Here is a 13,227-nt window from a genome sequence, read left to right as displayed (position 1 = left end):
TTTTATTTTGCAATACTGTATCGATTTTCAAAAACGCAATATCGATTTTTTTTTTTTTTTTTTTTTTTACGTCCAAAAATATTCATGGTAAGACCGTAAGACAGTGGTTCACGTTTATGTTGTTTAAATCCCTACCACTAGATAGCTATGCTGAGACGCACCACTAGTGTCCTCGCCAGGCTCGCCTATAACGGTGCGTGTCCACTGGACATTGTAGGATTGACAGCGGACCGGAGAAAGCGTTGAGAGCGACCGAGAGCGTCAAAAAGTTGGGCAGTTCCTTTATACAAATATCAAGCGAAAAACGCAGTCGGCAGCCAATTGCTGTGAGGTTCGGGATGTGACGTCTGTCTTGAGAGTTTAAACATATGCAAATTGTGCCGGAGTTTATGCTGGATTTAGTGCGTAAATCATTTTGTTTACAAATTAGACGTTGTGCAGTTGTTATATAGCCTATATGTTAAATATTTCATTTTGGATGTGTTTATTGTGATTTATATTGGCTGGTTTTATAAAAGTTTATACAACTGAAAGGATATCTTTGCTTGGTGCATTTGGAAACAAAGCTTGTCTATTTCTAAATGTAATCGCGTGCATCGTTCACACCAAACTCGAATAGAGCATCTGGCGCGAGTGATTTCAATGTTAAGTCAATGCAAAGACGCGTTTACGCGCGTCTGGAGGTCCTGCGGCACGAGGCGTTTAGCGCGGCGCGGTTCGCCTCATTCGCGCGTCCAGTTCTTTTAAAATCTTTTATCACATAAAACTTGATTTCAATATGACACATTCATTTTGTTCACTTTCATCCACTTTCATTCATTTCACGTTGTTGTTTTGTATTGTGACAGGGGCTATGCACCTATTTTCTTTTATTATGGCCTACTTGAGCATATAAAAATTTGCTCACTATAGGAACCTGTGAACCACAATCCCAAACTGGCAGTTTGATTTTCTGTGTACTGAATTGTTTACCTAAAGTAAACTTCTTTGACTTTTATGCACATCATGTCTTTTTAAAAATATTTTTAATATATTTTACTTTAAAAAAATCCCAATATATCGCCTTATGCACAGTATCGAAATATATTGCAATATATTGAATCGTGACCCATGTATCGTGATACGTATCGTATCGCCAGATTCTTGCCAATACACAGCCCTAACTGTCACACTACTGAAAAATGTAGTTAAATAAGTAGCATTGCTACTTTTAGTTAGTTCCTCCCCATCGTTGAATATGTGCAAGAACCCGTTACATTCATTTCCTCTGACCCTAGATTAGTCATTACCCAGAGATCTAGGGGGCGTTTCTGTGCATCTGGCCAACTACAGGCCAGGACAGGTGCACATCAGGTGGGTCTTTCCCACAATGCTCTGGTGTGGAAGTCCCCAGTGTCTGTCTCTGCAGGGGTGAGATCTGCTTCTGGGTCTGGGCATTAGAAAGCCCTGAGTCAGTGTCTGCAACATGAGATCAAGTCCATGTCTGGCTGAACTCAAGAAAAGGAAATTAACCCAGACTGCCTGAGCTGGGTTTTTTTGTGTGTGTTTTTCATCTTTATAGTGCATTTAAATAAAGGAAGTCTACACTGCTGACCTCTCTGAGGGAGTTAAAGGGAGCGGAAAAAGAAAGGAAGAAAAAGAAAAGAGAAATATAAAGTTTTGTGAGTTTTTAGAGCTTTGTTGGAACCAGGGGGCATACAAAGAAACTGTTTTGTCCATGTGTGTTAAGACTGTTGCTGTAGTAGAACCTTGTAGGCACTTCAAGCGGCCCATAAAGCTTTATTTTGCGATATGAAAATAGTTGAGAATGGTTCCATTTTTAAATGTTTTACACTGCAACATGCCTTGCACAACCAGCGAAGTTTGATTCCAAATAGGCCTGATGAATGTTAAATGGATTTAATCCATGTTCAGTAAAAATGATTTGATGATGCAGCAATAAACTAGCTAGTATACCTTAATGCATGTGTTTTTGAATTTGTTTTGAATAACTGAAAACTTGATTAAAACAGAAATCTATTTTAATGACAAAAGTGAGCAAGTGACAAATATCGGTATCGGTCACCAGTTGCTTTTAAACATCGTATCGGCCAGACATTTTTTTTTATTTTCGTGCATTCCTACTCTTAATGACCATTTTTTGTGAAATTAAACAGTTTGCTGATTATACAGCTTAAAACTAACAGTATTATGTTGTTTTGAAGGTTTGTGAGACTAACACCTGTTGTTTATATGACAAAATGTAATTAAAGAAACATTTTATTCTTTCAGTAGTATCTTAAGAAAGTTAATAAACGTTACTACTACCATTTTTGTTTAGTATTTTTCAATTATTTTCAATCAAAATCAATTATTGGAATGCGTTTGTTATAATTTGTTAAATAAATTGTTAAAACAATTTTAATACCTTTTGAAATAACTGATTTAAACGTATTAATGAAATTCTCATCATCTGGCAATGAATGTAAAAAAAAAAAAAAATCCCCAAACAATATTTTTCCCAAAAAGTACTAAAAGGATCATTAATGGAACCATTAAATAACCAGAAGTGTCTACAGAAACTGAAAGCAGAATCAATAATTGGTTAGTTCACCCAAAAATGAACATTCTGTCATTTAACCTCAAGTCGTTCCAAAACCCATAAGACTTTCATTCATCTTCGGAAACACAAATGATGATATTTTTAATGAAACCTAAGAGGTTTCTGTCCCTCCACTGAAAATCCATTACACAAACACTTTGATGCTTCAAAAAGTTCATAAAGACATGAATCAAGTGGTTTAACCCAAGTCATTAACAATATCTTAATTTGTGTTTTGAAGATTAACGCAAGTCTTATAGGTTTGGAACGACATGAGGGTGAGTAAATGACAGAATTTAATTTTTTTGGGTGAACTATCCCTTTAAACTTAATACTCATCCCTAATGTCTATGTATATTTATTATAATTAGCCCCAAAATGCTGCATGAAAATTAAGCAGTGCGTATTTCATTTTTATAAATGATGCCGACAAACGTGGAAAAGTGGATGTGGAGGTCAGGTTTCCAATATATTTTGGGGGCACAAGCACTGCTGTGGAATGCGTCAAGAATAAACCAGACTCTAAATGTCCTTGATTTTATTTATTTTTTTATGGAAAGCGCTTACATGTATAAATTGCAGTCCTATCCATCTGTGGTCCTAACCAATGTGGCTTTTCTGGCTCCTGAAGATGAGTATCTCTGCTTTTGGAATGATCTCTCATTCACACTGACTCATACACAGTCATGTCTATGTCAGGAACTCATGATTGACGGGAATGCTTGGACTCTCCGGTACCGCCCAGCGAGCGTTGCCTGTTACGGGCTTACTCACGCTCAGGTTAAGAGAAAGCCAAATCGTGAGAAAGCACCTCATTGTTCAGCATTCACAATGGTCACTATGAGAGCTGAATGGCACTCACAGCTACGAGCAAAGAAACTAATTAGCATAATAGTACAAATCCTGCTGACCACTTAAAAGCTTGTGCTGGCGCAAGAAAACACGACTTACGTAATCCACGACTGGAAGCCAAGCCGTCAAGAGGAGTAAAACTTAACATGCATGAACGGTTTGACCACATTTTAGATTACCAAAGCTAGAAAAGCTAAATGTAAATCCTCCTATGCTTTTAACCACCGTTTATGCAGATATCTAATTTTGTATAAGGTGTCAAAACCAGAATTCTGCAGTTAATAATAATAATAAAATACAACATAGAAACTTCAATGCAAGTCTGTGACATTTTTCTACTTTTGTTGTGTTTGTTTGTTTTTGCTGCCAGGTGAAAATTGTAAATCTGATCACCATAAATAAATCAACACACTAAGTGTGAGGAACCAGAATGCATGCTTTAGCAAAATATGTCAAAGACTAAAAACAACTTGTTCTTGGAGTGTGGGTATGCATGCATTGTGTCTTCCTTGAAGGCATTACTGGACTACGGTTGTGTAACTGCTGAGATGGGAAGTATGCAGATACTTGCAGAGCAGCGTTCATAGCTTTAAAGCATGGTAAGAGAAGCGTTCTATCTGTGGATGTGGAAAGATGAGCACAGCCCAGCCTGCTGAGGTGCCTCTCTCTATCTTTTTTGTCCCTTTTCACGTGGCTCTTTTGTCTGTGAAATGCCCGCCATACCAGTAGACTGTGACCTGATTTCTATAGGCTGCAGTTTCTTTGAGAACGGAGCGATCTGAACCCTCAAATGAACAGCAAAGCCCAGTTCACCACAAAAAAAAAACTGCATACATACTACACACAAACACACTACTATATCAAAGTTTAGGGTCAGTAAGATTATGTAATGTTTCTGAAAGAAGTCTATAACCAAGCCTGCATTTATTTGATGAATATTATTAGAATTTTAGTTTATTTTATGATAAATAGTGGTTTATCATAAGTGGAATAGTGGAAACCAATAGTGGTTTTCTAGTTAAGTATAACTTAAAACGTAATTAATTATTGTAATGCAAAGCTGAATTGTCAGCAGCCACCACTCCAGTTGTCAGTGTCACATGATCTTCAGAAAAATTATTCTAATATGCTGATTTGGTGCTCAAGAAACATTTCTCATTATTGTCAATGCTGAAAACCGTTGTACTGCATAATATTTTTGTGACAACTATTTTTTTTTATTATTCTTTAAGAAAAACATTTATTTTCACTTTCAATTTAATACATCCTTGCTGAATAGAAGTATTCAACTCTAATAAATAAAATAAAATAAATAAATAAATAAAACTTACTGACCCCAAACTTTTGAAAGGTAATGTATATATCCCTGACAATCAATATCTAGCCTACATTTTGTGATAGCGACTTAAAACAAGTCCAGCTACAACTTTTTTAGTGAATGACATCACTCAACTAATGTTAGCAAATAGCAAAATTGTTTTAACAAAACAAGTATAGCTCTATTTTAATATGAACCACCCACTTTTCACCAATCAATCAATGCCCAGTTGATAAAGTCATGTCCTACATTTTTTCTTGTTGAATATCCGGTTTCACTCGGAAATGTGTCAAATTATGGGGTTGCAAATGGCAAATAATGTTGAGTTTAAACACAGAAACCATGCATAATTCACAAGTTCTGACAGATTTTGCAATTGACAAAAGGTAATACCAATAATCTCACTAGTACCAACCATTTTGGAAAGCAGTTACAACAATAGGACACAAATTCTCTGATGTTAAGAGGACTGGCCAAAGTATCTAACACACATTGTAACAGTTCAGCTGCAGGATGCTGATTTGTCTTTAAGGGTGCATTGGGATTTACAGGAAGAGTCGGAGTCTCTCCACAGGAAAGAAATGTCACTCTCTTCCCTGCCATCAAAACCAGCAGCCTTTCCTGTAGAAAGTTATCTCCAGACCACAGCGGTTCTATCACACACACATGTGTGCTGGTGACAACATAATAACTGCACATGGGGCCACGTTTGGGACCGTGTCTCTGTGTGCTTCAAAACACAGCATACAATCACAGATTACATGAACCTATTTACCCAGTATTTTCGCCTGACCACAGGACCACAGAAATTGTGGGCTGAATCACTCTGAAAGTATTTACTTAATTCATACTCTACATTCTGCAGGATTTTTAACCCCTAACTGACGATTCCCAATTGGGGTCAGAAGAACTTGAAACCAATACAAGTATGCAAGGCTTCCTTAAGACTGATTAGTCAACTAGATCTTCAGGCAAGACGAGTCTCCAGACAATGCTTCAAATGAAGCAGGAAAATCCACCTTGAATAAAGGGATGTGGGTGGGAAGTGAGAGAGCTCGTACCTTGTCTCTGGATAAAGAGTCGCAGCAGGGGGTGTGCGGTGGACACGGCCTTGCAGAAGTTCTCATCGTTATTGATGGGGAGGAGGTCTCCGTGAACATCGGCGTATCCGATCATTACCTCCATGTTTGCAATCCGGTGGATTGTCATGATGAGTTTGTAGAATTCCTCAAATTTGCCGGGTTTTAGTCGATCCACTGAAAACCTGCGGAACTCTGCTCCATACTGCAAAAGAAACGCAGAAGTTAGCATGCAGTCATAAAACATCACTACATTGATATTGATAAGGCTTTTGACGGATCTTTCCAGTCGTTTGTGAAGGGGATACTGATTACTGGCCGGCCGATACAGTGGCCAATGTTTGGCATTTTCTAATAATCAATAAGTTACATACTTATTGATAAGCTGATACATGTTAGAGGCAGACATTTATTTTGACAGCACTAGGATTTTTATTTTGACAGTGCTGTTCTTCATCAGTGTACAGTCTTTCAACATAACAGTAAAGAAGAAAGTAAATGATATATATGAAAAAGTATTAGCCTAAAGCATTTGCATTAGTAGTAATAGAAAGTAGAAAAAAAAGGCTATAATACTTTCTCACTCGGCATTCGGCAAATATGCATTTATATCATTCAAAAGTCTTTGAATATCTTATAATTATTTTATAACATGCGCCTCGCAAACTTTTACAAATCCTGCTGTTAGATTCTCTAAAGTGTGCATTTGTAGCCTGCATAAAAACATGTGAAAAAAGTCTGTATCGATCGACCGAACGCACTCTCATATTTTATGCTTTGGCGAATTGGTTGCCAATTCGTATTAATTCGTACGATCCGATTTCAAAATGTTATGCAATCTGCTCTGCTTACACCCCCCTTGGTAATTGGTGCCCTATGCAGAATGCGTACTCTGCTTATATGGAGTATCGGTATTGGTTTCAAATCGGTATCATTTGCCAGAATTGACAAGTTAAAGGTCATTAGATTTAGCGTTCTTCCCACTTTAAATCAGACACAGAGACAAAGCATTGCAGTAATATTGCATTTTAGATTGTGTGTGTGTAAATTGTCTCTCTACTAATAGTGAAGCTGTGAGTTTAATTCCTTTAAAAAAAGAGATGCTTCCACCTCGTTGCTGAGATATATAAGGCATCTTTTCAGTAGCAAAGCTATTTTATTAATATAAGTCACAGGGCAGTGTTGACAACAAATGCTCCTGAGTCCTGAATATTTCTGTAAGTGTGTGCCTGTGTGGTGTGATCTCTGTGTGCGAGTAACTGTCTGTATGTGTGTGCGTGTGCTTCAATGAAAGCAGCCCACCTTCCAGCCAAACAAAGATTTAAAATAAAGGTTTACAATTTTCACATTCTCCAGCACCATGAGAACCACAGTTGGAATTCTCAAGGTTAAATCACACCAACCTCATTTTATCCAGTTTCAAACTAAAGGTAGACCCAATACATGTCATCTTATGTCTGTTTCGACACCACCTAACTAAAACTTTAGAGACTTATTTCTGTAACTTACTGGCCTTCGAATTAATCTATTTAACCTTCAGACATGTCAGAAATCACAAAACACTGACACAGAGATAAAGAGTGTTTTGGCTAGGCCTCTAACAGTCTGCTGGGCTGTCTTTGCAGCTCTGCTGTTTGTAATGAGGAAATGGAGTCAAACAGGGACAGAGACACAATAGAGTGAAGCACAATGCTGGATGATGAGTAAGCAGAGCGAACTTCCACAACAACACACACTAGCGGATGTCACCCCTGCACAGGTGAACAAACCCAACCAATCTTCTCAGAACACACACTCAGGGCTGTGCACACAATGACAAGACACGTCATTACTTTTCCTCTGCACTGCTTTTTAAGTGTTTTGCTATGCCATTAACAAACAATTAATGTACTATGATTTGGAAAGTACTAATCCTACTCTACAGGACTGATAGTATGCAAATTGGGACCACTGTTGTTATTATTAACTAAAACTATTACAAAGAATTTTGTTTATTGAAATAAAGCTGAAATAAAACAAACAGTAGGCTATTAGATGGAAAATCTTAAATTAAATGAAAATTAGAAATGTTGCTTTTAATAATTCAAGCTGAAGTATTACAATTTTCTAAAAACTAAAACTGAAATTAAAATGACTATTTAATAGTATTACTAATTTTAATAAAATTACTATTTATATTTTTTAAACAAAAACTAATAAAAACTACATAAATAAAACAAAAACTTTAAAATAAATACTAAAAATCTAAAATATTAATATAAACTATAATAGTATATCAATAATACTAAAATAGCACTGATTGGGATGTGGTCTAACAGATCTCTTTATCTCCACACAAACCTTTAAACAACACCATCACATAATGGCTGCATTTAAAGTCACCTGGTTTGAAGTGCCATGATGACCAAGATCAAATATGTTCAAGGATCACTGGTTGTGTGGGATTCAACCCTACAAACCTTTGGTTACTAGCTCTGAACATCAGGCCATGGCCGTTAAGTATATCTTCGCCTACATATTCGGAAGAGGCAATTGTCTGTCCCCTTCACTAAAGGGGTCAAGCTGAGTTTATGTCTCGAATCACGTGACTGTCACGCAGATGCGAGTCTTGATTCAATGCGTGGGTCGTCCCATCCAGCCTGAAAAACACAGGCCTCACTTTGTCTTTCACAGCAGCGGTTGAGTCTGCAGAATCCCAGCATTCACTCGTGGACTGTGCTGCTCTATGTAATTATGCCCCTAGAACCAGAGTCCTACATTAACCAGTGGCAGCCTGTCATTAGCACATGAAATATAAATGTGAAGCAGCAGAAATACGCTCAGAGGGTCTCTGGGGTGGCAGGTGTGTGATCAAGTTGACTGCATGTGACAATGTGCCCAATTGCAGACACATACGAATTACAAAAACATCCATCCCACCGCCTACAGTAAGTGTGAGAATTTAACCCATTTATCAGCAAGACATCAGAGCTGCTGCTGCACTGACTAAATAAATAAAGTACATGTTTCATTCCCGTCTTTCTGTTTCTAATGTGAAGAACAAATTGTTTTAATGTGACATACTTTTGTTGTTGTTCTTTCCCTGAGAGTCACTGATAATGTTAGTCACGGTTTCTTCAGCAAACAGTTGTAATTTAGCCTTATTGAATACGGTGCTAAAATTGTTAAAGTCAGAGTAAAATTATCAGGTTAGGTTATTTAAACATAGATAACCCCACTGGGAGCCAGAAACATTCGGACAATGTTTTATTTTGCTAACACTAATGGCTTGGCCACTTCTTACTGTTATTGGGAGCTATAGGCAGGGTTGTAGGCCAAGAACAACATTATTTCGTTGTTTCTTACTGTTTACTTGACTAATAACATGAAAAACTTGCATAATGCTGCATAATATTTATTTGATTGAGAAATAATGAATTAAAAGGTAAAGGTAAAAAAATGAATTTATCCCGTTTCACAGACACAGTCCCAGACTAAAATTAATGTTTGAGAGGTTTTAACTGAAAGCAACTTGCACTGACATATCTTAAAATATACCAGTGCCATTATTTTGTCTCAAGATGCATACCAGTAATGTTTTTTTTCTAAGGCACATTTATAAAAGCTAGCTATTTAAATGTCCTAATTGAACTAAGGTCTAATCCTGGCTTAATCTAAACCCTGTCTGTGAAACCAGGCCTTAATTTAATAACATCTTTGTTTTTGCTGTGGCATCAAGATGAAATTTGATTATACCAAACCAAACATATTTTGGTATCATAAAAACCAATAAAGTACTAATTAGATTTTTCTTGATATTTCCACTGGCTTAAATATAATAAATTGTAACATAAATTGTGATTCAGTTTTTCACCATACTGCGGCACATGATTAAATTAGTTTTTGTTCTAACCAGCTGCAAGAATGATAACAAACAGCAGGGAATTCTGGTATTGGAATGATTTCCTTAAGTAAGTTCTAATATCATAGAGCATGATATTTTGATAATGTTCAAATGGTTTAATTTTTAGTTATTTGATTATATAGGCTACTTATAAATTTCATTGCAAATGAGCCAAGTGCTCTTCACAATTTTGTGTTATGTGATTGATTTTGACACGTCATGTACCTTTGTCACATCTCACGTCTAGTGTACAAATTGCTTATCACTGGAATCTTATCACATCTGGTTAGGACACAGTGTAAATCTGAATCTGTCTTAATTTTGTTGTTATCCATGTGCAAACTCAAGCCTAAAAACAATAACATGACCTCAGGTAATTGAGTATACAGGCCTACACAGAGCATTACATAGCCTACCCAATTTCTAACATCGAAATCCTGAGTAATATGAGAACAGTGAAAACACTTTATCAGTCCTCAAACCCTGACAGGTTCAGGCAAGTCGAAACACAGCACTACAGCCAGATACACAGCTCTTTGTGTTAAATACTTGTGTGACACTCAACAGTACCCAAAACCCAATCTTATCAAATGTCAGTATAGCGTTCCAAAGAGTACATTTCCAATTGAGATCCAGCTTGGTCAGTGGAAAACGGAATTGAAAGAGCAGTTGGAGGAGTGTTTCTGGAAGATGTACAAAGCCCTAGACACGTTAGATATAAAGTGGTGGGAGGAAAAAAAAACAGCTCCTCACAAAAGAACATTGGCTCATGGTTCACTTCAGAAACCCCCTCACACACTCTTATCATCACTATCAGAGTTCCTCTCTGAACAACCCTTCCTTGATTGTGATGTACCGGAACTGGGGGATGACATCATAAAGAACACTACGTGTGATACTGAGAGATCAGAGACATCACAACATTGCATCCCTTTGGAGTAACGCATCCTTTGTGATGTTGATGTTGATATAGATGTAGTTCCAAACATCATGGCAGGAAGATCTTTGATAACAATTCCATAAACATTCTTGTCTCGCAGGTTTATGTTTCACAAATCCATCCATTGATACTTTTGTTTGGGGGACGAGTATTGGTTCTTTCAGGTTTCAGTGGGAAAGCGGGTTGATCCACAGACACCATTTCAACATTGATAGGTATCTTCCAAGAAAAGAGAAATGTAATGGGGCCCTCTTGTCTTTACAGACCCCAAACAGTGGCTCCTTTCATTGACAACAGTAGCAGGGATTTTCAGCCCCTGTAATGAATTAGAGCACGACTGAATAATAGACGCGAATAATAATCAGACAATGGCAACGGAGTCTGGATCTGGGCATGTCGCCCACACATTCCAACAATTAGGACCCATCACATCCATAACCACATAATAAAAGTTTGTCTAGCCAAAGTCTAGTTCAACAGACAACTGAGTTTTTTCAGCCACTCTCATTTATTTTTTTAATATAGAGTGAATAAAGTGACAGACATATCAAAAGGGAAAGCAGAGACATGTAATGAATCATCTAGTTCCAATGGGTCTCAATGACAGTGCCTTGATAGATACTGTCTCCATCAGCTTGGCTGCAACAGATGTATAGTCCACACCACCATTAGTACGAGCGGTGACAGATATAGAATTATTTCTGTGAAGGCTTGGTTGAAGCTTTGTCAGATATTTCCCCAGGCAAATTGAACAATTACTGTATATGAAAGGTCTTTATGGCTCCACTTTGAGTGATGATATATCTATCATCATGATATAAATGAAAAGCATGCTATTCTTCAAGGGAACTATTACAAGAACGATAGACAGAAAAACACAGACAGAGACAGAGATCTTAAATGGATAGTTCACCAAAAAAATGACAATTCTGTCATAATTTACTCACCCTCATGTTGTTCCAAATCTGTATGTGTTTCTTTATTCTATTCAGTTGAACATAAAAGAAGATATTTTGAAGAATGTTGTAACGAGACAGTTGACGGCACCCATTGAGTTTCATAATATTTATTTCCTACTATGGAAATCAATGAATGCAGTCAACTAACTGGTTACCAACATTCTTCAAAATATCTTCTTTTGTGTTCAACCAAATAAAAAAACTAATACAGGTTTGGAACAACATGAGGGTGAGTAAATGATGATGAACTATCCCTTTAATCCCATTTCCCTAATGAGATTATTAAAGTATCAATGTTAACGGTGGTTTAAGTATGTGCTGTAAGCGAGGAGAAGAAACTAAAAAGTTTAACTTTGTCCAACTGACACAAATAAAAGAGCCCATCCCAATGAATCAGCTCTCGTGTTTGCTCTTGTCAAATGTGTAAATGTGTCCTTGTGTTGTTAGAATACTATTTTCGGACAGCTGGAAATGAGGACAGTATTTAACCTGTCCTGATGTGAAGATTACAAAACACACAAAACTTCAGAGAGAAGCTTGAATGCAAAAGAGCAGAAAGCTCCCATCTGAAAGCCACATGCTGCAACCAGACTACAGAAAGACTGAAACAGGATTTGTGCTTGAAAATTTGAAGGTTTTATATCATTTTGGAGATCTAAAGTCGTGAAAATCATAAACAATATACATTAATGTGACAGTTAAAGCGCCAAAACGGTTGTGTTACAACTCATTTTACAGGACCTGACTAAAAGTTAAGCAGAAAAACGCTGATGAAACAAAACGCAATTCGCAAAAGCAGAGGGAAACGTTATTTTAAATTGACGTAAGTAAATGAGTACTATGCAAAGACCACACTACTTCATATGGTAAAATATTATTTGACATGGGCTAACCAAAGTTAGCCATCCCTATTTTTCCCATCTAAAAATATACAACATCGAGGAACTATGCAACGAAACTATTCTCGTAAAATAGTTTTCCAGCATGCATTTCATACAACTCACCTTGCTTTTTACTTCCACGGCGTTCATGTTCAAGCTACGCAAAGATTGCGATTTATTACTAAAGCTCCGGTTCATTTCGCTCGCTTGAAACTTTTCAGCCCGTCCAGGATGATGGGCTCGATTTATAAGCCTGTCCCGTTATTGAACGTCCAATATCCACGTTCCAGATGCGGAAAAGTTAGTCCTCGGAGGCTGTGTGACTGTTTTTTCTTAACTTGAGGTCGCGCGGTGTCTCGGTCACTTCACAAAACTTCTGCAGAAAATTATGTGAAAGGCAAATCAGCGCCTCTCACTAGGGGGAGTGGGTTAAGTTTTCACATATGACATCATCGCTCCCTCTCTCAACGAATCCGACGAGTTTGCCAGTCCTACTATGGTGAAGGCTTTGCTTATGAATATTAAATGCATAACGTGACGCTGGTCCGGTAGGAGTAACGATTGGCTTAAAAGCGAACGTTGGTAAGGGGGGCGGAAATTAGCTGGCAAAGTGAATGTTCGGTTAAACACTAAAACTTTAAGCTTGTTTTTACTTTTTGGAATTAGAAATCCTAAAATAGAAATTGCTCTTCATTGTTAAAAATAACAACTTCATTCCAAGAAATGAATTTTCT

At 37.2% G+C, this 13,227-nt stretch overlaps 1 protein-coding gene across 2 annotated transcripts in view; it reads right to left on the bottom strand.

Moving 5' to 3' along the window:
• pard6gb (par-6 family cell polarity regulator gamma b) overlaps window positions 1-12,910 on the bottom strand; it is a 41,880-nt gene extending 28,970 nt beyond the window's left edge. The window contains exons 1-2 of one of the 2 annotated variants that reach the window (XR_013821935.1): window positions 12,617-12,885; window positions 5,813-6,035 (exon numbers count right to left, since the gene is read on the bottom strand). Coding sequence is in view for 1 of the 2 variants with exons in the window: in XM_079877894.1 (XP_079734020.1) it covers window positions 5,813-6,035; window positions 12,617-12,691 (298 nt within the window). In the remaining variant the exon portion in view is untranslated. Of the gene's footprint in view, window positions 1-5,812; window positions 6,036-12,616 lie in introns of both variants that reach the window. The other variant, XM_079877894.1, reaches the window with a different exon arrangement.
• Window positions 12,911-13,227: the final 317 nt, after the last annotated feature.

Source organism: Squalius cephalus, assembly GCF_949319135.1.
Source record: "Squalius cephalus genome assembly, chromosome: 8".
NCBI lineage: Eukaryota > Metazoa > Chordata > Actinopteri > Cypriniformes > Leuciscidae > Squalius > Squalius cephalus.
This window is presented reverse-complemented; position numbering and strand designations above follow the sequence as displayed.